General features: G+C 41.6%; 1 protein-coding gene across 1 annotated transcript in view; it reads right to left on the bottom strand.

Moving 5' to 3' along the window:
• GLI3 (GLI family zinc finger 3) overlaps nt 1–22268 on the bottom strand; it is a 208876-nt gene extending 186608 nt beyond the window's left edge. The window contains exons 1-2 of the mRNA XM_083855267.1: nt 22164–22268; nt 7729–7891 (exon numbers count right to left, since the gene is read on the bottom strand). Of these exons, the coding sequence (XP_083711393.1) occupies nt 7729–7852 (124 nt within the window). The 5' untranslated portion in view covers nt 7853–7891; nt 22164–22268. The remainder of the gene's footprint in view (nt 1–7728; nt 7892–22163) is intronic.
• Between the last annotated feature and the right edge of the window lie 881 nt (nt 22269–23149).

Below are 23149 nucleotides of genomic sequence, written 5' to 3'. Positions count from 1 at the left end.
TACATAATCAGACTATAGCTCACTTAGCTCACTTCTCCCACTTATTGGCATATGTATTTTGTAATAATTTCTAAGTAAGCAGAAGCTGAAGTTTTGATTCCTCTGTAAAAGAAGAAAAAAAAGAAAGGGCGAGAAGTAAATAGAAACATACAGACCAGGGATATAATTAAATGCAACACTGATGCATGATTATTTCCTTTGAACTGGAGACATATATGAAATAGAAAACATCTATTTTGTATCTGAAGATTGAAAAGACGAATGCCATTTGAAAACTTGGAAAGTAATTTAATTACTTCAACTGCCTTAATTTACACAGTTCAGATAATAACACCAAAAAATGTGCCTGCCAGAAGGGTTGCCTAGCTTTGACGCAATTAGAAGGATATTTAAAAATTACTTTTTATTTACTTTAAAAAGATGGTTTCCTCTGCATAGCTCCTTCACTTGCAGGTTCTCGTTTTTGGGACCCAGGATCCAGAAGTTTTCTTCCTTAATTTTTAAACTCCCCTTCTAATCCTCCCAAGCAGCCTGGCACCCATTTGTTTGTTGACACCCATTTCTAGCAGATGGGAGGAAGATGCTACCACTTGGAGCAGCAGTGCTGCTGCCCTACAGCCTCCCCACTTCAGTGGCACGGGCTGGCGCAGCAGCGCCAAGTCTGTAGGAGGCCCATTCTCTTTAAGGGTATCCTCCCCTGAGACCAGTACTTGATGGCAGTGAGTTAGCCTTTTTTGGAAGGCTAACAATATCACTGAAGTTTCAGCTGCCAGCAGCCTATTTTCTTCTAAAAATCAAACCCCTTGGTTGCTTCCTCCTCACCAGTACTGTGGGCTGTAATGGCTGAATTTTTTGAGTTCTGACTGAAACTAGGCTCCCACAGAGCACAAGATACAGAGCATGGTACCACCATCATATTGCAGAGACATTATTTAAATCCTTTTATTATGATCACTTCTATATCAAAACCCAAGTATAATTTTAATATGGCTGCTTGGGTGTTTTAGGGTTGAGTCATTGTTCTTGTTTGTTTTTCAGGAAAAAAAAATCCCCAGTGTAAAATTTCCTAAATTTAACCTCCACCTTGAACAGGTGGCAAGCTTCTGCTGCTAACTAATGTTTTCTCCTGATTCCACCTCGTGTTATCCAGCAGGATGTTAAGTCATTACTTACTGATTACAGTGATTGCAGGGATAAGCCACTCAATCATCTCTTTCTGGAACTTGCAAAGGAATACAGGAGGATTGACATTTAATATCCCTTATGCCATTAACCACTGCAGGGAGGGGAGAGAAGGGGGGGAAAAAACGAGGGAAATCTCAGCAGAATTAATGAAGCAATACTGTATTGCACTTGCAGATTACTGGGTTTAGAGTGGGGTAAGTGTAGGGCTGGCTCACTGAGGAACAACACTAGAAAATAGTATCAGGCAGAATGAGTTATTACAGTATTACAGTATCAAGTTATAAGCCATAACTTGATGACTGAAATTTTATTAGTAAGCATAAAGGACCATGGGTGCATTACTCCAAAAGAACATGTATTTAATCAGCTACTCACATCAGATTACAATACACCAAGACATGCAATCCCCATTTAATTACAACCTCCAATACTTTCATTTCCAATACTTCCAAGCATCAGGGTAGCCTATTTTCCCCTAGGAAAAGTACCTTCTTTTAAGTTTATCCTCCTTCAACCTGGCCACAAATATTAGAACAGAAGAGTATAAAAAAATCTTACAATCTTACAAGGTCTTTGCCCTTACTTTTCTGGCCTACCAGATGTGGCCGGTCTACCCTTAACTTTCATGCTGCTCTATACCACTTGTAGAGAGGGATTACTTGAAGTATGTCTCCCTGAAAAAAAAATTTGTCAGAAAAACACATACACTGAAGTTATCGTTTCCAGCATCTAAAACTACAGGATGTTGTTTCCTCCTTGACCTGAAAATGAGAAGTGAAGAGGGCCCCTCCATTCCCCTTTGATTTCAGGGGAAGAGGATGGCACCTCCTGATCACTTTGTAGAATCAGGTCTCATATAATCAATTCAGGGCTCAATTTACAAGTCACTAAAATAGTACAGGCAATGTTTCTTGATACCTAACAACCTCTTTTGAACCCTGACCTCTCAACAGGACCCTGAGCACACCAGTCCAACAAGGGGGCCAAGAATGGGTATTATGATTAACACCTATTTTATGGTGAGGCCTGAAAGCAAGCAGCAGGACAACCAACCAACTGAATGTTTAAACAGGAAATGTGATTCTTACAGGATTGCAGACTGCTGAATACTTCCTTCAATCAACCCTAAAAGTACTAGGAAGAAGGGGGGAAAAAAAGAGACCTAGATGAAGCTGGCTCTTCTGAAAGAATCAAAGTGGGTGCCTGAACTTCCTCTCATTTATTCATCTATCAAGCTTGGTTTTAAGTTACATCATCATTAAGATAATAATTTCTGCTTTCTATCACTTTAAAGTATGTTCTCAATAACTATCTGATTCTGATAAAAGTAGTCAAGTCCACAACCTACATACGCTTATAATTAGCTTTTTTTTTAAGGCAGAGTAATAGGTTAATAAGAAATATCGGATTACACTGGAACAAGCTCATGGGTCAAAAACTAGACAAAACATATCAAACTGAAGTGCATGCCTGTCAGACACTGAAGGAGTTCCTATACAATAACTGCATTGTTTTAATGAAACATTAAAAACATCAGTTTTGAGCCAAAATGTCCAAAAGAGGAAAGCATTCAAGTCACCAACAAAATTCACAAGCCAAACAGTAAATAAATCAGGTTTGAATACAGCATCGCAATTTCCTAATGTACTCCAAGCAATGTTGTGAAGAGCTGTCTTGCCTTGTACAAATATCAGTTCAGTCCTTACAGAAATTCCCTTTACTTTTCTGAAATTAAGGCAAAAAAAATTAATTATACCTATGGTACAAATTAAGTGAAAAAAAACAAATGGCATTGAGCTGAGGGCTGTGTAAAGTCAGCATGGCGCTTTTAAACAATACCTCTAAGGAAGCACCCTAACAATAAATCCAATTCACCTACAAAATAGAACACAGTGTCAAAGCAGCCAGCCTGGTAAAGCAATAAAGCCACCACCTAACTGTAAGCATGCAAATACCCACATTATTAGGGCAAACAGAACTAGTCCAATGGCTAAAGCAAGGCATTTGCTTAAGTTCACCAGACTGGAGTTCATGACTTTACTGCAATGCTCGGGAAGGCTGGCAACTCCTGGTGCCAGGGCAGCAGGAGGGCACTGCACCAGTGCAGGCAGCACAGCTGCACAGGAAGGGCATGGCCGCTGCACAGGCAGAGCATGACAGCAAGGAGTTTTCTGCTCAAGCACTGCAACACTCAGCCTGACATAGACTTGCTGTAATGCTGGTCTCAGACAGCTCGTCCATCAGGCTGCGAGGCACAGGGGCCAAGGAGCAGCATCGAGGAGCAGTCAAGAACAAGCCTTCACACAGGCATGCACCAAGACAAGTCACTGGGCAGACTCCTGCGACATTCCCAGCACTGACCTGATGATTTTTTTCTAACCCTGGAATTACTTGAAATTACGGGAGATACTGTATTATCCACCAGACGTCTAGCAAGGCCAGTTTTGTGACCTGCAATGCCAGACAAAGGCTCTCCAATGGAAGCACAGAATGAATGTTAATGAGTTTATCAATGGATACTACCCATAAGAAAGCCATTATTTACACAACTTGCTAGAAACCTGTGTGTGCATGCAGCAACCTTCAGAATGACCTAAATCCATGCTCCGACATGGTAAGGAACATGGTGCTTTGTTTCCAGAAAAGCGGGACAATGTGCATATGAGAAGACAAGACCCAACAACACAGGCCCCGTGTTAGTGAGCTGGTCCAGGGCACTGGCCTCTACTCCAGTGTAACATGAGTGGCACAACCATGACATGAACCTCATTTACTTGTTGTTATTACCTTGCTAAAGCAGATCAGCCTGAGGTTATCAAATCACACCATACAAAAAACTAAGCTTACTTTATGCGCTAGCACAAACTTTTTTATTCATACAGCCTTTTGTGAATTAACATCTCCATTAGCAGTTTTCTTTAGCAGTTTTTCTCCCCTTGAATATTAGCCTAGCAGTAAATATAGCAATCAAACAAAGGATGAAAAAGAACAACTTGCAAAGGAATGCATCCTAGTAAACTGTATGCAGTTCGTTTGAGATACACAAAATGAAACACAAAAGAGGAAAAAAACCAAAAGCTTGCAAAAATGAATTCAAAACAAAGCAAGAGTGGTTCCGCTGGGAATTAAAGTGCACCAAAGATTTTTCTTATTGCATTTCCTTATTACATTGTAGTTATTACTACAGTAACTATTATAGTAGTATTTGTAGTAGTAGTAGTAGTAGTATATAGCAGTACATACGTAGTTATTACTACTACTACTACTATTGTGATTTCTTTTTTTAATTTTTTGATCACATGTATTTTAAAAGTAGTTTTAATTTGCTCCAGTACATGTTTTGTCCTGGAGCAAATTTTAATGGCTTAGTTATAAATCCTGAAATTTAGGGGTTTATAATGGAAATAAATGCTGGCAGGTCTGTATCTAGCATATTGCAAGCATCTCTGCAATAGAGTTTGTACTCAGATGAGTGCAGCAGGAATCTTTATGGCACTAAGTAATGACAGGAACTCAGCAGAAGTGCCTAATGTGTAAACTGTGGCCCATGCCTGCTCAGTGCTCAAGACTATGGGCCCGCCAGTACCTTCCAAAGGGCACCCTTAGTCTGAGCCTCAGAACTTCTACTGCATTGTTCAGGTTAACATGTGAGCTTCCTTTCCAGGTCACCTTTCCCATTTTCTTTCCCTTGCATCTAGATTTTCACCAGACTCTTCAATACACAGTCTGCACAACATATGATTTAAAAGTCAATACACAATAGCCATATTAACATAGATCCTGCTCCTGGGTGTGTCACTTACTCCTGGGAGCTGTTGAAATAATAGCATTTTCTTTGTTTCTTCATGACTGTATGCTTTGCATAAAAGCTATAACTAGCAGCTTTCCATATGTTTATGATCCAAGTTCTGACTCTTTCAGAAGACAGCAGAGCTACTGAGAAAATGCTAGTCTGTGTATCACACCTCAGACAGGTTTCAATAGAACTTTACCCAGCAAACTTTGTTAATTCATGAGTTGCCCAGAAGGACAGAAGCACTGATATTAGACATGAGGTGACATGGGTATGATAGGCAGATGTTGCTCTGCAATGACATCAGCCTTCTGAGAAGAATAGCACGGATCATTCTGTCCTTTTGTTATTTTTAAGGGTACCTTACCTTGTTTCACAGAGCATTCAAATGCAAATCACAACATTTAACATTACCACAGGCCTTTACAAAAAAAAAGAGGTACTGAATTGACAAAAGCTGCATGTTTTGTAGGAGTGGTGTCTTATGCAACTGATGATGTCCCTGTAGTAATATTCATCCCAACATTAAAGAACAAAAGATGCAAATGTGATGCAAGCTCCAGCTTTCAGGCAAATTGTCCCTGTAACCAAAATTTATTATCATGACAATCACATCTTCAAGAAGCAAAACTTTTAAAACACTGCAAGAATAAAACTTACATTTAAGTTCCTAAAGTTTTAGTACTAGTATTTGTTTTGGTAGATGGTCCACGAAGTCTAGACTAAGAGAAAATTTTTCATATCAAAGAAGGAATCGAATTTTTTATCCCTTTGAAGCCCAGCTTTACATCTCTGGAAAGCCACTGTGTCTCTGCTATGCATGAAGGTAGATTAGAAACCCAAACCTTGGTGATTTCCTTAAACACAAAGACCAACAAGGCTAATACAAAGACTAACTTACCCTCTGAAAACAAAGTTAACTATCATTGTCTTAGGAAAAGGAAGCCTTGGGCCCCATGATGTGTACTACATTAGCAACTCCTTCCATTAGCAGGAGATAATTACGGTGACACAACTTTGTAGCAATTCATTAGACTTTAAGTCTTTCCAGCTCTTGGGGGTTTGATGACCCTGCCATGCAGTAATACTCCCCATAGGTAAAGCACGTAGTTAAGAACTAATACTACCATTTAAGAAAGAAAATTACTTGACCACACGGTAGATCAGTGCCAGAATGAGGCAAAAACATCTTGAAGGCTTTAATTTTAGCCTTCTAAATCTAAATGTTTACCAATAACATTCAAGCTAGCCCAAACAGTCAGAGACAAGTGTTTGAGTAAAAACCCCTGACACATCAAAGAATACGCAGATGTGTTTAACTGTGCATCTGTTTGAAAAGTTGGGCCAATGTGGAAAATCCTATTATCGATTTAAAAAAAATACAATGGGACCTCCTTAGTTAATGTGAACCACTGTAATTCTATTGACAGCAACGGATCTGTGCTGACTTACACCAGCTGAGGATCTAATTTCATATGCCTTAAAAAACTGATGCAACCTTTTCCATAGCAGCTCAAGAGTTTTTATACTCTCATGAGGATCAATTCCATCTAATAGGTCAGCAGGTGTTGAGTTTGCTTTGAATCTGAAGTCCAGTCACTCAGATGGATACTGGGATATGTGCCATCTTATTTTTACTGACCCATGGAGATTCCCCTCTAGTAGGGCTGTAGGATTTATGTATTTTCTCCTGTAGTCTAGTGGGATATAACCTGTTTCTTCGAGAAAAGGTTATATCCTTTCTCGAGAAACCTTTATTCAAGATATCAAAGTGAGAACCTGACCTGGACCACAAGCCCAGATAAGTGAACATGATGAAAGCAGGAAGCATGAACAGAAAATATTTTGCCAGAAAATACACCAGGATCACAAAATATACAGAAAGGAATTTTCTGGTTTTAGATATTACTAGACTAATTTGTACAAAAACAGCAGTTAATCTCCAACTATCCAAAATCCATAGGTCTAAATTCTGCCCACACCACTTCAAGCAATTTTCTTTCCTAATGCAACAGGAGCTTTGCTTTACTAGGAACCAATATGCTCAGCCCTCTTACACCAAACAATGAAAAGGTCTAGGGCTAGGATTAGCTTACACTCTTCTGAGAGGCAGGGAATATGCAAAATTGTCAACTGAGATATAATCTCTGGGGAAAATTAAGCAAACTACTCCAGTTTTGCAAATCTACAAGCCGTACATTCACAACTTTGATATGAATCCACCAGAGGATACACACTTAGCTTGATGTTTTGTTCCGGGCATTAAGGAATTTTGGGGAGGTGGGACAGCCCTTTGTAAGAAGGAAGTTTATTTGTAAAAGGAAAGACAAAAAAAAACCCTGCTCTGCCGTTAATTTTGACAGACCTACTTCTGTCTCTATAGTAATAACTAATTACTTAACCAGTGTAAGAGATTTCAATGACCAAATGCAAAGCACTTGCAGGCCCTGCCAGGCTAATCAAGACAATTTCCAAAACGCCCAAACCAGGAACTTCCTATAATAAATAACTTAGCACTTTTACATCTCAAATTAAAACATCTGGAAGAAAGAGACTGTGCCTGATGCCAAAACAGGCCTTATTGTATCCTACCACTTTCCTCCTCCACCACCACCCCTCCTCCATTCGCTTTCTTTAGCCTTTCTGTAGAACAAACACTGATCCAGGTGCAAATGCTCAATTCACAAGGAATGCAGTGAACATAAAATTACTGTAGGTTTGGCTGCTAGTAAATCCCTGCTGTTACTCACCATTGGAAGTTGTGCTGGAGGCAACAGCTTTCTCACTGACATCTGTTCGACTGGGGCATTTCACGACGGAATTCTCCACTTTTTTCTTCTCAGTTGTGGTAGAGCTATGGGACTGCGCCTCCATGATGACTTCTCATTACTTCAGCTCTCCTTGCACTAATACCTGAATGAAACAAGAGAGTCATCAACTCTAAAGACTGTTTGAAAGCTTAGCCCAAATCTTCTCACTCCTCTCACCTGAAGAAGAGCCTGAAGCACAACTGAATTAGCAGTTCACAGTTCTGTAAGCTCATCAAATCATGTCTGCATGCATGAATTCCTGAGGAATTTAAAGAAATACTAACACCAAAACTAGGCATGCTTGCCTTTAAAGAGAATCAGCATCACAAACCACCACGCTACTTGATGGGTAGGTCCATTTTTTTCAGTTCTGTGGGGTTTTAATGGATCCAAGGGAAAAAAGGCCAGTATTTTTCTCTTATGTTCAGAGCACTTTGGAGCAAGTAAAAAAAAAAAAAAAAAAAATCAAGACAGACCTTCATGTTGACTTTAGTAGCCAAATATTTAAATTTCAACGTTGATGGTGTTGGAACACACCGCAGCAGGAATTATCCTATCTCTACACCTTGTTACTCGTGTAAACATCTCTCACTTTGTTTCTTCAGAAATCTAACTCAAACAAAATGCTATTGGTGAAACACCCCAAAAACCACAGGGAAAGACAAATATTATTGCTGGTGGCAGATAATGAGATCACTTTCCTCTGCATGAAAATGCTGGAAATAGAAAGCTCTGTAGAGGTGTATATACGGTTATTTTGCTTTTCCTGGATGTTTGCAGTGTCATCTCCAGTGATACATTCATTTCATACCCCACCAATAATTTCTCCCTATTCTCAGATATTTTACATTCCTGATGGAAACACAAAAAGCCCAAAAACTTCCAAAAGGGTATCACTGCTTGTGCAGCAGTGCAGGCACACCAGGCCCCAGGCTGTGAAGGACACAAACGTTACACACTAGTCTGCAGCTTAACTTGATGCACACTTATGTCCAAGTAAGCTTTACACAAACCATCAATATTCAGCACAAATCATGCTTAGAACCAAATACCTTCATACTTTTGTAGTACAAACATGAATCTATGCAACAAGAACAAAAAATAATAATTAGTTTTCTGCTCTGAGCAACACTGCTTGGTAGTCAAATGGGTGTAAAATGAAGAAAGCCACACTCTTCTAGGACACCATTTAAATTACTTTTTTAAGGGCTCCAAAATGCCACAAGTATAAAGAAGTGGAATTATATTAGTATTCTGTTTCCCAAATTCTGACAGTAAAAAAAAAAAAAAAAAAAAAAAAAAAAAAAAAAAAACACAAAAACAAAAGGCTACAAAGCCATTTCAACACAAACACAGCTGTCTAGTAAACCTTCCCCTTCCCACCTTCCTAGTAGGAGCTGTTTTTAATAGTACAATGAAGCACTCCAAAGCCTCACTGTTATACAGCAGGGATCAAAGTAGAGCCCAATCACTAAATGAATCATTATTTAGCTAAGCAGCACAGCCAAGGAACTGGGCTAGATATCAGAGACTCACTGCCACTGACCTACTGGATAAGCTTTGGCAAGGTATTTTTCTTCCCTTGAGTTTCTTGCTTGCCAAAAACAGAATAACAAAACTCTGCCGGCCACAGAAGAGGACTTCTACTACTATTCTCAAGATCTATCTGTGAAAGTGGTATAAATATTATTGTGATCTGTGAAACAACTTCCTACCAGAATGCTAAGGGGAATGTCAGGTATCTTCAGCGAGTAGGAGAGATCTAACAATACTCAACTTGCAACAGCCCTGATTTTTACCCAGCAACACACAAGCCTCCTTGAGAAGAGATCTCACATGAGCTTTCTACACAAGCACCTTTCCAAATTTCTCATACGCCTTCTCTCTCCTTCTCTTTGCACATCTCATGCAAGGGCATCCCTAGTTTAGCTCAAATATCCTGCTTTTCAGTCTCCTGCATTAGTAGAGAGGGGGGAGGCTGGCACTGCTGCCAAACTGTTCACCCCACACTGAGAGGAACGTGTTTGTTTTCTCTATACAGCCCTGGCCATATAAACACCAAAACCTCCAACCACTGTATGAGCGAGTCCTTCAATGTACCCTATTCTCTGACAAACCACCTCTGAGTTGTTTAACATCCTCTCAAATTAGTGATTTTCTATGCATCTCTGAAGGAACTAAAAAAGCCATACATCTTCAGTTGTGGTTATTTTTCCTCCATTGCCTTCTGAGAGCCAAGACTGTTATTGAGGCGGCATCCTTATTTACATCAGAGTATGACTTTGAAAACTTGGAAGACAAAGCTGCAGAACTTGTCCCCCTTTTTGTTTGGTCCTTGGTTCACAGGTGTGTTGATTTTGACTTCAAGTCATGAAAGGAAGCAATGATACTCCCTATTCAACTAGAAAGGAAGAAGGCATATACTCTGACTCCACAAGGCCAGTGGAGTGGCATGAAACATTTGGAAAGAGGTTGTGAAAATTATGACAGGAATCTGAAGTGGTTCCACAGCCTCCTGCCATACAGATGTCTATGCAGGCATGTGCAAGAAGCCTTCACTTATCTCCACCTCCTCACTTATCTCCACCTCCTTCCTCTGTCCATCATGACAGGACCTCCATTACAAACTGACCCTACCACTTCCCAGAAAAGGAAGGTAATGCAGGTACTTTACAGAGCTATGATGGCCTAAATCTCATAAAAAGTATCTTTGGGTCATCTCCAATTCAAAAGCAACATGTGGCTGGTCAGACTGACATCATCCATTCTCTTGGCTACTTTATTTCTTTCCCAAGCAGCCTGCCAACAAGATCTTTCTGGTGCTTTGGGGTCATCTTCTCTACCGGAAAAAAGAATAGCAGACATAACTCCATATTTCTCATCATCCTCTATTGCTTCTCTGGTTTATGCTAGCTGGTGTGAACCACAGCACAGAACAGAGGCCTAAAGCAGCACTTAAGTTTTTGGAGAGAAAATTGTAGAACTGGCCAAGACCTATAATATAAACATCTGCTCTTGGTACCTGTTCCAGTTGATGTCTACTTAGTCTACATTCAGACGGGTGCTTTTATTCATGTCAGCATGAAAGAGGGAACACCACTAAAGTAAACTTTCTTACTCAGCTCTGCACCCTGCACCATAAGCCAATGGCTCCAGCGCTGCAGGCCTTTCCTCCTGTGCCTCCCTTCCTCTGCTCCCAACCCACACACACGTGGCACAGAGACCTGCAAGAATTCCTAAAGATCCAGCAAACCTCCAGTGGTGCATTAACGGTGGTACGTATAGCTGGGAAGGTACAGAAGGCCAGAAGAGATGGCAGGACTAATAATTAGAGGGATATGGTTTGCTGTTTTGCCAAGCATGCCCCTCAGGGAAGCAGTCATCAGGAGATCAATATGGTACCGAAAAATCTTTTTTTTTTTTCCTGAAGGCTACCTTAAGACTAAGTTGAAAACACAAGCCAGACACATGTCTTCTAGAATCATTCTCTGTAAATTTGGCTGATTTTTATTTTCTCTCAGAATTTGTACTGAAATATGGGAGCTGCAGTTCCCCGAAAAATAAAGTCCAAGGTTATGTAAAGATTTCTTTCCACTGGCTGTTAACCCATATCAAAAAGCATTCCAAAAATCAGCCAGCCTGACATCATCTCCACATTAAAATACAAAGTGACTTATATTATGGTGTATGTGTCTCCAGCATGTGGTTCAGTGACTTTCCTGTTCCCACATCCAGGCCTGAGATAATCTGTATCTATACCCAGCAAGGAGCCCCACTTCCAAAAAACATGAAAGTGAGTTTCATCAGCTATACATGTGCATATGATTGGCAAGAAAATTCTGTAACAATACATGGGCAAAAGCCTTAACTTCCACGGGCAAAAGCCTGAACTTCCATAGGTAAATAGAGGGATAAACATTCCTTCCTGAAAGCAAACATTCATGGCTTTTTCCCATTCAACCATGCTTGAACCTTTTGTAATATCCCTGAAGCCCAAACCCAATGCACAATTAATTCCAGATCCCCATTTTAAACCTAATCCCTCTGAAAACAGTAACCTGCCTGCAGGTGCGTTTCTTCTTTTTAAAATATACATGTAAACCTTCCCCAATTCCATATTATATTGGAGGAATTTTAGGAACAAGCTACTGGAATGAGGAGTTAAATGAGGAAAACTGTCTCACTCTTTTAAAAGTGCATCAACAAATCACAGTATGTTGGAAATTTATTTTGAACAAAAAAATTCTTTCGAGTAACTTAACATTATGTTATTTCCAGTCCTTATGTACGTTGGTTATAAAACTGTGCTTTCCAGCAGTAAAAATGATTATATTAATATCCTGGGGAGGAAAATACCCACATCTTTTTGTACATTTACTCACGGTTCAAATTAAACAAAACCAGTGGAGCAGCCCTGTGCTTGGAAGAACAAGAAACTTGATCTTTTCTGAACATCCATTTCAATTTTCCAAGGAATCTTCACTCTGTATCACTTCTCCTCTCTGAACTAGTTTTTAAATCATTTTATTTATATTGCATACATTTGTGTTAAAGACCAGACCATGCAAATACTTATTGCTAGGAACAGACTCACTGACTACAAGATTGCTTGCTTTGGTCAAACTGCTGAAATATAAGTGTTTAAAATTCTCGATTTGTATTTTAAGACTGGTTTATGTTTCTTGTGAACTTAAACCTTCTGCCTTTCTTTGGTTTGTTTAATTTTTTTTTGGAGGGGGATCTTTTAACATGCTGAATTAAAAAAATGGAAAAAAAAAACCAAGTAAAACCTTTCCCTGTTTTACTTGATGCTGCTGTAGTTGTATGCAATTCATTAACAAGTGGTTTGCATCCGCTGAGAAGAGCTGTCTGAAATAGCAGTGTCACAGCATTCATCATCATTACATCAGCAGTAGGGAAGTTCATACTGATTGCTATCAGCAACCAGAGTGCCCCAATCAGCGTGCAAGCAAACATAGCATGTTTAATTTTTCAGAAATGACTCTGGGTAGTTAGGGTGTTCATAGGTACTACTTTGATCCACACTACTGGAAGCAGTCTTTGGGGATACAATACATCTTGAACAGCACAACTGTATAAAAGTGAAAAACACAAGGGGAAGCATGAAGAACAATCAGGAAATTACAGTCTCTCTCAACCATAAAGGACCCTTTATCAATTTTATCAACATGGGTTACACTGTTCCTTGGGATTATTTAAGGATAAAAAAATGCATCTCGCTCAGCTACATTCAAATGCAAAATTTATATGAGACAATCTTAAGCTATTTTACGGGAGCTATTTCTAACTGATTTATACAGGCTTGATTCAGGTACATTTAACTTCCAAAACCCACCTAGATTTCAGCATCGCTTTCTATCAAACCTTTTGGCAAAGCTGCACTGACAAAGTTACCCATGACAGAACCTGATGAAAAATGTTCAAGTGCTCAGACATTTTAAGAAGTATCTCCCAAATGTAGCATTAACCTCTTGGCATATCTCACCATTTTTGTAACAGCTATAGGAATTAACCCGTATGTTTTTAGAATAGTTTTATCCTTTCCCAATTCTTTGCAAGCGAAACCAGAATTCTGCAACCCTCATTAACTACTCCAGAGAACTTCACTTGGGTTCCTTCCTGTTGACAACTACTCACAGTAAAACTAAGACCAATATAAACAGCACAAAGAGGCTTGTATCCATTTTATATAAAACCATGACAAAAAATAAGTTGGGGGGGTGGGGGGGAAGGGCAAGGTATCTTACATTTCACAATACCTCTCTTCATTTCAATTACATGCATGATCTATAAATGCACTAGTTGCTATCTGCATAAGAAGAAAAGGGAAAGGGAAAGGGAAAGGGAAAGGGAAAGGGAAAGGGAAAGGGAAAGGGAAAGGAAAGAGTTTGACAGAATCAGATAGGTGGGTTCATAGCTTGAAATTGAAAAATACCCCAAGTTAAGAGACACAACATGTATTAATACAATCTTTCCAAATTCATTACTATCTGCTGTCTTTTCCTTGTTACTTTCCTTTGATTTCTTTCCCCCCATAAAGAATGAAAAACAACTAGACCTAAAGCCTGGTTAATGACGACTTGATCTGTTGCTAATACATTAAATAGCTTGTGGCAACAATAATGGAGGATCACAAACACAAAGGAAATCAGCTAGGCAAACCAGTACTATTAGCATCCTCATGATTAAGATCCTAAGTGAGAAAATATTCTATCGCTACACTGAACTACTGATTGATCGTAATAGTTGCTCGACTCCAGGGAAATGATATATTTTCTTATGTATTTCTGCTACAGATAAACCCAGCTACCTGAAAGTTCGGAAAATATTTTAAATATCCACATACAATCATATCTATAAATGGTACTTTCTACTGAGGCAGCACCTCAGTTGCTTTAAGTCCACATCAACCACACAGTCTTACAAGCAGATTATATCTATTTTTGTTTTCGGATTTAAAAAGCTGATAAGTATAATCCAAATTAAATGTTTTTACTATTACTTCAACAGATTAAACACTGTATCTAAATCAAACAGATTTCTGCCAGGAAAGAGATGATTCATTTTCATACTCAGTAAACAGAACTTAACAACACCGAATAACAACACCGAAGGATTCAGGTCGAACTGTCCATCTCTAACTAGTCTATCCCTCACAGAAGCTGCTGTTTGGGAACATGCAACACAAAGCTGAGGGAAACAGAGCCCAGACTTAATGGTTTTGCAATTCAGATATGATATATCCTCTGGGATTCACTGTCTGAGAGTCTTTACAATAAGGAACTGAACTTTAAAATTAAGAAAAACAAACAACCAAACAACCCTACAACAAAAACAAAACAAATCAGGTCATTAACTCTGCATGTAAGCATTTCTTATTTTAATCACATGGTCTTGGGTTTCTTTATTCCTCTCTTGACCCTCTTACAAACTACCTAAATACAACGGAAAGAATAGAGTTCATTTCTTAAAAAAGAGAAAGTGCTACATATCTTTCAAGTCTCCAAATACTTTACTATATTTGGGGAGGGGTGTGTGTCTAAAACTAGTAATGCACTTACCCTGAAGAAATCAGAACTCCTTCCAATTAAACTGCCTAATATTGCTCAGAAATTCAGAATAAGCTGTTACTGCATGTTTTGCAATCCTACTTGTTCTTGTGCTTCAAATTCTGCAGCAGGAAAAACCCTCAGAATTATGTCAAAGTAAGATTAGCTGTAAAAGAATTAGCACAGGGGGGTAGCAAAAAAATCTCCTGTGGACTGTACTGTTTGTAGCAATAGGTTACAATCAGGGTGACACTTCAAACTTCTCTACCAAGTCTACTCTCTGTCCCCACCTTGTCTTTATTCAGGAATTCAGCAGCACTAAATCCAAAACAAACTTAAGTAACAGTGCAGTGACTTCCTTTGGCAGCATGTTTGTTTTATGATTTTGGTGCATTCATACGCTCAAAATCTGAAAGGCCAGGAACATTCTGAGAGAACAGTGAGTGGGACAACAGCAAGACTTGCTGTGTGAATAACATACTCTATGACTTCCTTTGCTGATACTCTTCCTAGAATATTTATTATGACAATACAGGCTGGTTTTTTTCTTTGCCTTCTTTTCTTTGCCTTCTTAGCTTGGTAAAGCAAATTACAAACATCTGTAATGGGTGTGCTTTGCACCATTTACTTAGTCAAGTAAGAAGTCACTACAACTTAAGACAGAAAAATGCAGAAATACTCTAATTTCAAGCACTGGAACTCAACATTCCAGTGAAATGACCACTTTCTTCACACTTTGTTTTATCTCATCAATCCCAACAGATGAAAGATTCCTTAGAAACAAAACTAGATCTATATATCAATGTCAATCTATACAGGAACTGAGCTCAAGGAAGAATGTATTTAATGTACATCTATAGCAAAGATGTGCCTTCTGTTCCCAACTTATGATATGCAAATGAAAGAAGAAAAGACTGTATTCCATATTTTACAATTAGCATTTTAAAACAAGATCAAAGGAATCAAGTAGAATGTTTTTGAAAGTGCCATGTTTTGATCACAGTCCCATTCCTGGAAGCCTGTTTATCTCCTCAGCATACTCTCAGGTTAAGGGATGGCTTCATGAAGCATTTCACATTCTAACCCAACACAGATGTTTTAACACGTAAAAGAGCTAGGAAATCTCCACATACCCAGGAAGAATGTCAAGTGTGAAAGGTACTTTATAAAACTTTATCTTCAGCTTTTACAGTTTACTTTAGGTTTTACACCTGTCTCATAATAGCAAGAAAACTGTATCATGATTCCTTCGTGTTTTTGTAACTTGACAAAACACAATGGCACAAATCTGAACTGCCACATTACAAATGCACAATCTACTTCACAATCGACTATCCTTGTTAAAAGTGTAATCACAGAATTATACAGCTGAATTATTTTCCTAGAAAAAACATCCATAGTGAATTGAAGAGCCATGCAAAACCCCACCAAACTACGTCCTCATATTTAAGAATCAGTAGTGCTAGGATTTCATTTTAATATACACGGTTCAGAACAGCGTACTGAACTGACACTAACTTGATCTGTGTTTCTGACTCTTCAGTTTCAGATATTCATACATCTTATCTAATGAAGGCTTCATTCTCTGGGCAGCTGGATGATGTATTCTTTACACGCAGTTGATTTTCTTGACATTAACAGATTTGTATGCTAAGAAAACAGAGTCTCATACAAAGCAGCAAACCCTTCTGGGGGAGGTTCAGCTCTAAATCACCAAAAGGTCTGTTGGGTACTTTACCCTGAACTAAATATCAGAGACCAAAAAAATACAGCAACATTTTGAGCATCAATAAAAATAAAGAATAAAAATTTTTAAAGGACTAATTGTCATGATAATTGATATAAAAATTACTTGACGTTTGAGTGGCAACTTCAGCTAAGACAATTATTCAATCAGATTCCTTGTAGTGGATTCTGGTATCATCAGTTCTGACACCCAGCAACTATTTAGAGACAAACGCATTCTATCCCAATTACTCTGTCCCTTGTGGTAATCTAAATAACCTTGCAGGGGTTTTTAACATCAGTGTACTGTCTTGTTTCTTATTTTATTCTTGAAGAGAGAGAAACCAACTCTTCAGGTTAGCAGCCAATTTAATACATTTTCAGGGTAAGGCAGGTACAATTTACATGTAGAGAGTATACCACAACAAAACCACAGTATGATGCCAGCACAATCTTTAAGAAAGTTCTCTCCTAAATCTCTACAGAAAGCAGCCTTAAAAGAAAGCAGGGATTAGAAGTGAGCTGGAAGGTAGGGAGGGGACTTACCTCAAAACCAGCCAAGCAGAAATCAGAGCAGTAATTCTACCAGTCGGCACAGCACACTTTTAGAGCTATAATGGTGCGAAGAAGTGCTGGGCAGCATTGCCTGAAGGCAGCACTAATACACTGCTGACTAATGACCGGGCCACGCGGACAATGAATTTGGGGGCTGAAAACTAACAGAAACCGTGCAGTACCTTGACAAATGGGCTTTCAAAATTTCATTCATTGAATAACCTTTAAGCACAAAATTGGCTCAAGTTCTCTAGGGAATAATACGACACATGTTGTTGGACAATAAGTATTTTCCTTTTTAATTAAAACTATTACACCGAATACATAAACACGATTACAGTGAATAAAATATAAGAGTTAACTATTTAGCACCTAGAAAAGACCAGACTCTCAATGTGAGGGGCAATGCCATACGCTCAGAAGGGTCAACAAATCCAGGGTTAACCACCTGATTGACTGAAATTCATTTTTGGCAGAATATATTTTCCCTTCTTTGAGATGTAAAGGAGAACAAGAACTTCAAAGGTATGTTTAATGAGCTGCTACAAACACAATTGGTTAAAAGAGGCTCAGAAATTATGTACTAAAAGCTGCATTATACTTAGAATTACAACTGAAAAAGCCTCGTTCTAAAGAGCCCGGTCAAAGTCAAGCCTCATAAAACAAATCAAGCCTCGTATAAACTTTGTCAGCTTGTGTACTGACAAACACATTAGAACAACAGAATCCCTCTTTAAAGGAGCTCCTTTTTTTCAGTGCAACTCGACTTCTAATTTGAAAATAGCAATTCTGGCTCTTTTTACAGACAGAATGAAATACCTAAAGTGTCCCTAAATTAACAAGTACCACTTGCCATAGACAGCATCGCCCTTAGCAGCTCCTAAAAACTTCAGAAAGGGATCTTAAAACAGGAAGCTTAGTGAGCTCATAAAACTGTTGTTGGAGCCAGGAACACATAGCATATTTAATCTGCAAACTGTGAGAGTCTACAATGATTTCAGCAAGATCTGAGGCATGCCCTCAAGGTTTGCTGGGATCTGGGATTAGGGAGTTGATAAGAACCCTCTACTGCCCATGGACATGTTTTTCTTCTGCAGTTAAACACAAATGCATAGAGACGTTTGACTGCTGCTTGGCGTTACTGCTCAAGTTATATAAAAGCTTTGCAGCTCCTTTTGCTGTCAATATATCAAAGTTTAAAAAAAATCATCAAAGTGTGAAATTTCATTTAAAGTCTGCCAGTCTACAGCTCTATTTCACAGACCTATCAAATAAAAGTAAAGATGAAAAATGCACTGAAAGAACTTGAAAAGTTTGCAGCAGCACCCATGCCCTATTTTTGTTTATTCTGTCTCATTTTATTTGATTTTAAAGTATAACAAATCAATTCCCTTATAAAAATGACAGAGTCTAAAGGGAGGATGTCTATAAAACCTGTGGTTAAAAGACAACTTGAAATCATTATTACAGCTGAACCTTTTGTTGAATAAAAAGCTTCCTCTGTAGCCATTTTAGCATTTTAATTGCCTAAGTGCAAGTTGGCAGAAAATATCTTGAATCTTCCAAAACAACCAGAATTACTACAGAATATGAGTGCCAGAAAAGCTAAAGCTTTCTTCAAAGTATTCTTTAGCTAGGGATTTACAACAATTGCATAAAGAAGAAAAGCCTGACTTTTAAGGTAATCTACTATAGTCTAAAAGCATTAACATTCCATTACTAAGGTTTTCCTGAGGATTTCATGACTCGTTGATTCACTTTTCCTCAAGTCTGCTTTTTCTTTGTACATTTCTGTCTCCCCATAGTTGAACACATGCAACACTGATCATTAAAATGCCTCCTTCCATAACTCCAAATAAACTGCTGTAATAGCCCTCAAATTCCTTATTTATCAGGCAAAGATGACCAGTTTTTCATTAACACTCTGCAGCATAAAAATACGCCATTCTTTCCTCTAATATGTGGAATAAAATTCAAATACACTACAGGAGTGCAGGCAATTGAATAGCTTTCCCCAAAATGAGGCAGAAAGTGTAACTGAAACTTTCATGGGTTCATATCAGTGCATACATATATCTTGTTAAAAATTCAAGTAATCTGCAAGATGAACAAATTATGATGTCTCCAAACTTGAGTATTTTGGTTTTTCCAACATTAAAAAAAAAAAAAAAACAAAAAAAAAAAAAAAAAAAAAAAAAAAAAAAAACAAAAACAAAAACAAAAAACACACATTTATAACCACTGATACTTTAATTTCTTAACTACTAACTGTTTTTGTGTTTGAAAACGAACAATATTTCACAACTGATGATTACGTGTAGCAGTAAAACTCTTTCTTGGACACTGCACACCTTCACAAACCAAAAATGTTACTCCACTTACGCAGGAAAATGCAGGTGATGGCTTTGTTTTGCAGTACTTCTACAGGAAAGCTTTGGAAAACAATATGTCCTGCTGAAAACCATATGCTATTATCAGAATGCATGAGTGCATTCATTTGGGCACCTTAAGCCATAGTTTTGCCTCACTGCTGCTTAAAAGAATACACATACATTGAGAGTCCTTTTCTTACTCATTCTTCCTACTCATTCAAAATCACATAATCCTGCTTTTAAAGAAATAATCCCCTGTCCTTAAAATAGCCTTCTCTCATAGTTACTATTATTTATGCTTTAGAATTGGGCTATACACAAAACTGAAAGTATTTACATACTAGCTAGTTATACCCAAACCTTCATTATATAAACAAACTCTCAAGAGGCTGCCTACAGTTTACACTGCTAAACTCATTCACCATTACTTTTAATATATATTTCCACGACTGGAATACAGTGGTGTGAATATGGCAATTTTTTACATTTTAAGGTTACTTTACTTTTAAAACACTGCATTCGTCTTTCTTCAAAATAATCATGACATATATAATTAAGAAACTGTCAGATCATTATTAATTTTTAATAAAGGACCTAAATGAAATAATTATAGGTATCAATCAGTGAGGCACCTTTCCAAATTACAATGCAATTGCACAAATATTCAAACTACGCAAGGCCAGTTCTGGCACATTTCTATCCATAATCTCGTTGAACACCACACAAAAAACAATTTTGGAACAGAGAGAAACAAAGTGAGATCTCACTATTCCAGTGACTTTAACGATTTTAAAACATACCTACAACACAGAGAGACGGAGAGGCAGCCGTGCCCTCCTAAAAATGTTTGTTGGTTTGATCAGACACACATCTCAAGGCCTCTGGAAAATTTCGCTTCCAAGTTTTTTCTGTAGCACGCACACAAAAGAAACGAAGTCTGCACGCTGAAGCTTAAAAAAATCATGTTTATTGAGCCTTGGAAATGAAGCGGGAAGTGGCAGGGGCGCGATGAAGAGGAGCATTTTACAGTGGGCTGCTCCTTAATGCTCCTTTAGTGAAGTAGCCTCTAAAACGTGACACTGGGCATCAAACGGACAGCTATCCCTACCTCCGGACTAAAGGGCTCTTTGAGATCTCTACAGTCCATCATTTCAAACTGAAGTGGCAGCTGGAAAATGTGGAGCAGCTGGCAAAGAGCTGGGAGAAAATGTTTTACATAAATATATCTACATACGAACTGGCAGAAGGCCACGGACACCGTACCCGCAAGACCGGATAAAAACTACGCACCAGAGGGTTAAAAACAGAACTGGGGAGTGCGATGGGGCGCGGGGGGCGTGTGTTTCCCTTTACCTTTTCTCTTCACGTGGGGCGGGTTGGGCAGCGGGCTCTGGCGGGCCCGAGCGGGGCGCGGGAATGGTGCCAGCCCCCAGCGGCTCCGCGGGACAGCCCGAACCGCGGCGGGCGCGCTCTGCTCCCACCCTCCGCAGCTGGGCGGTGCGCGGCTCCCAAGAGTTCCCGGGGGCAGCGGCCCCGCTCCTCCCGCCCGGGCCCGTCCCGCCTGACCCTCTGCTCGGAGAGCCGCCCGCATCCCCGCGCCGCCCTCCCGGCCGGGACCCCTTCCCCGCAGGAGCAGCCGGCAGGGAACCACGGCCCCCGCTCCGCCCCGCTCCGCCAGATGTGACAGCGGCTTCTCCCCGCTCCGCTCGCCTTTCCCCCTGCGAAGTTTGTGCCGGCCTCCCGCCGCACGGGCGTGAAAACGGCCGGGGATCGCTCAGGGAGCAGGGGCGAGGAGAAAGAAAGGGGTGGAAATAAACCGGCAGCTGTGGACCGCACATGGGCAGCTCTGCGGCGGGACGTGCCCCCGCCGGGGCCGCACCCCGCGCCCCGGGCTCCCGCGCTCCGGGACAGCCATTTTGGGGTTAGACACCTCCGTGCCCCCCGCCTACAACTCAGGGGAGCGGGAAAGGGGCCGGCAGCGGGGCCGGAGTGCTGGGAGACGACAAGAAAGTGGCCCGGAGTGGAGCCAGGGGAACAAAGAACTTGTGGTCCAAGTGGGTACGTACCTGGGGCCGCTGCCGCCGAGCCCCCGCGCTGCCCATGGGCGAGGGCCGGGGCCGCCGCCGAGTCCCCGCGCCGCCTCCCCGCCGCCGCCGCCGCCGCTATTGGGGCCGGGCCCCGGCGCGGCCCGCGGGCATCCCGGGGCCAGGGGACGGGACGGGACACGGGCGGGACGGGGGCGGCAGAGCAGGGCCGGCGGGTGTCGGTGGTGGGTGTTTTATTCCCGCCCGCCTCCCGCGGGGAGCAGCCCGCGCCTCTGCCTCTCTCCGTGTGGGGGTGTGTGGTGTGTGCGCGGGTCCGACATCAGCCCCAGTGATCTTGTAATCTGATCCCTTCTGACTCACCCGCACTGACTGACATTTCTGATTTGGTTCAACAAAAAGAGCGGGGGGGGAGGAGAAAAAGAAGAAAAAGAAGACAGGGAGCAAAAGAAAAAAAAAAGTATCCCCAAATGCAGCGCCTGGCACTGAGCAGTTTTGGCAGGGCAGGGGGACCCCTCTGTCCCGTCCCGTCCCGCCGCCGCCCCGCATTGTTTTGGCTCGGCGCAGCCACCGGAGGAGGGGAAACAAACACATCGCGCCGAGGTACTCACGTGTCGGAAAAGTTGTTCCCTCTAGCTTTTCTCCGTCTGGCGCGCTCCTCTCTCTCCGCCGCCTCACTCCTGCAAGTTTTACAGATGTTGCAGGGCTGCTCGCCGTCGCCGCCCCCTCCTCCCAGCGCTGCCCTCTGGATCAGATCAGGGGAAAGGCTCTTTAGGGATAACTCCCGATTCAAACACCCTCCGCTAAACTTTCCCCCTTCCCTCCCCTTCCTCTAAGCGGCGGCGGGCTCCGCTCTCCTTCCCCCGTTCCCGGGACGGGCCGGCCGCAGCCCGGGGCGCGGTGTCGAGCCCGGCGGGAGCGGGAGCGGGGCCCTGCCTGCCTGCCTGGGGGAGCGGCTGAGGGCTGCGCCCCGGGGTGCGGGTCGGGCCGCGGCCTGCCGGGCTGCGAGGCGCGCTCTCGGCATGACACCCCCGCTCCCCCCTTCCTCCTCCTCCTCCTCCTCCCCCGCCATCCCCCCGGCCCGGCCCGGCCCGCCCCGGCGGCGGCCCGAGGGCGGTGACACCCCGCCCATATGGAAGAGGCAGCGCGGGGCCGCGGCGGCCCCCGCTCCCGCCCGGAGCGGCCCCTCTGCCTCGGGTCGCGCTTCCTCCCTCTCCCTCCTCTCCCGCTCCATCTTTCAGCTCGGCTTGCATCTGCAGCCCCGCTTCCCGCCCACCGATGCCTTGGACACCCCTTTCTCCCTCCCGCCAAAAATTCAGGGCTTCTGGGGGGAAAACGTGCCCTCCCGGTGGGTTTTCTCTCTGTGCTGCGGGTTCTGGGCTGGCGTTCGCTCTGGCGCCGCGGGCTGATTCGACTGAAGGACTTCAAGGAAAGTTTCACCTAAGCCATGTGACGCTGAAAAATAGCTCTTTGGGGGGGAAAAAATACAAATATTTAAGCGAGGGGAACAGTGGCGGTGATGCCTGCGTGCTCCTCCTCTCCCAGCCCACCTGCCAGCCTCCCCAGCAGCCTGCCAGGCTCCTCTGGCCCTCACCCT

Source organism: Zosterops lateralis (assembly GCF_965231275.1).
Source record: "Zosterops lateralis genome assembly, chromosome: 1".
NCBI lineage: Eukaryota > Metazoa > Chordata > Aves > Passeriformes > Zosteropidae > Zosterops > Zosterops lateralis.
Note: the sequence above shows the minus strand (reverse complement) of the source record. Positions and strands in the feature narration are given on the sequence as shown.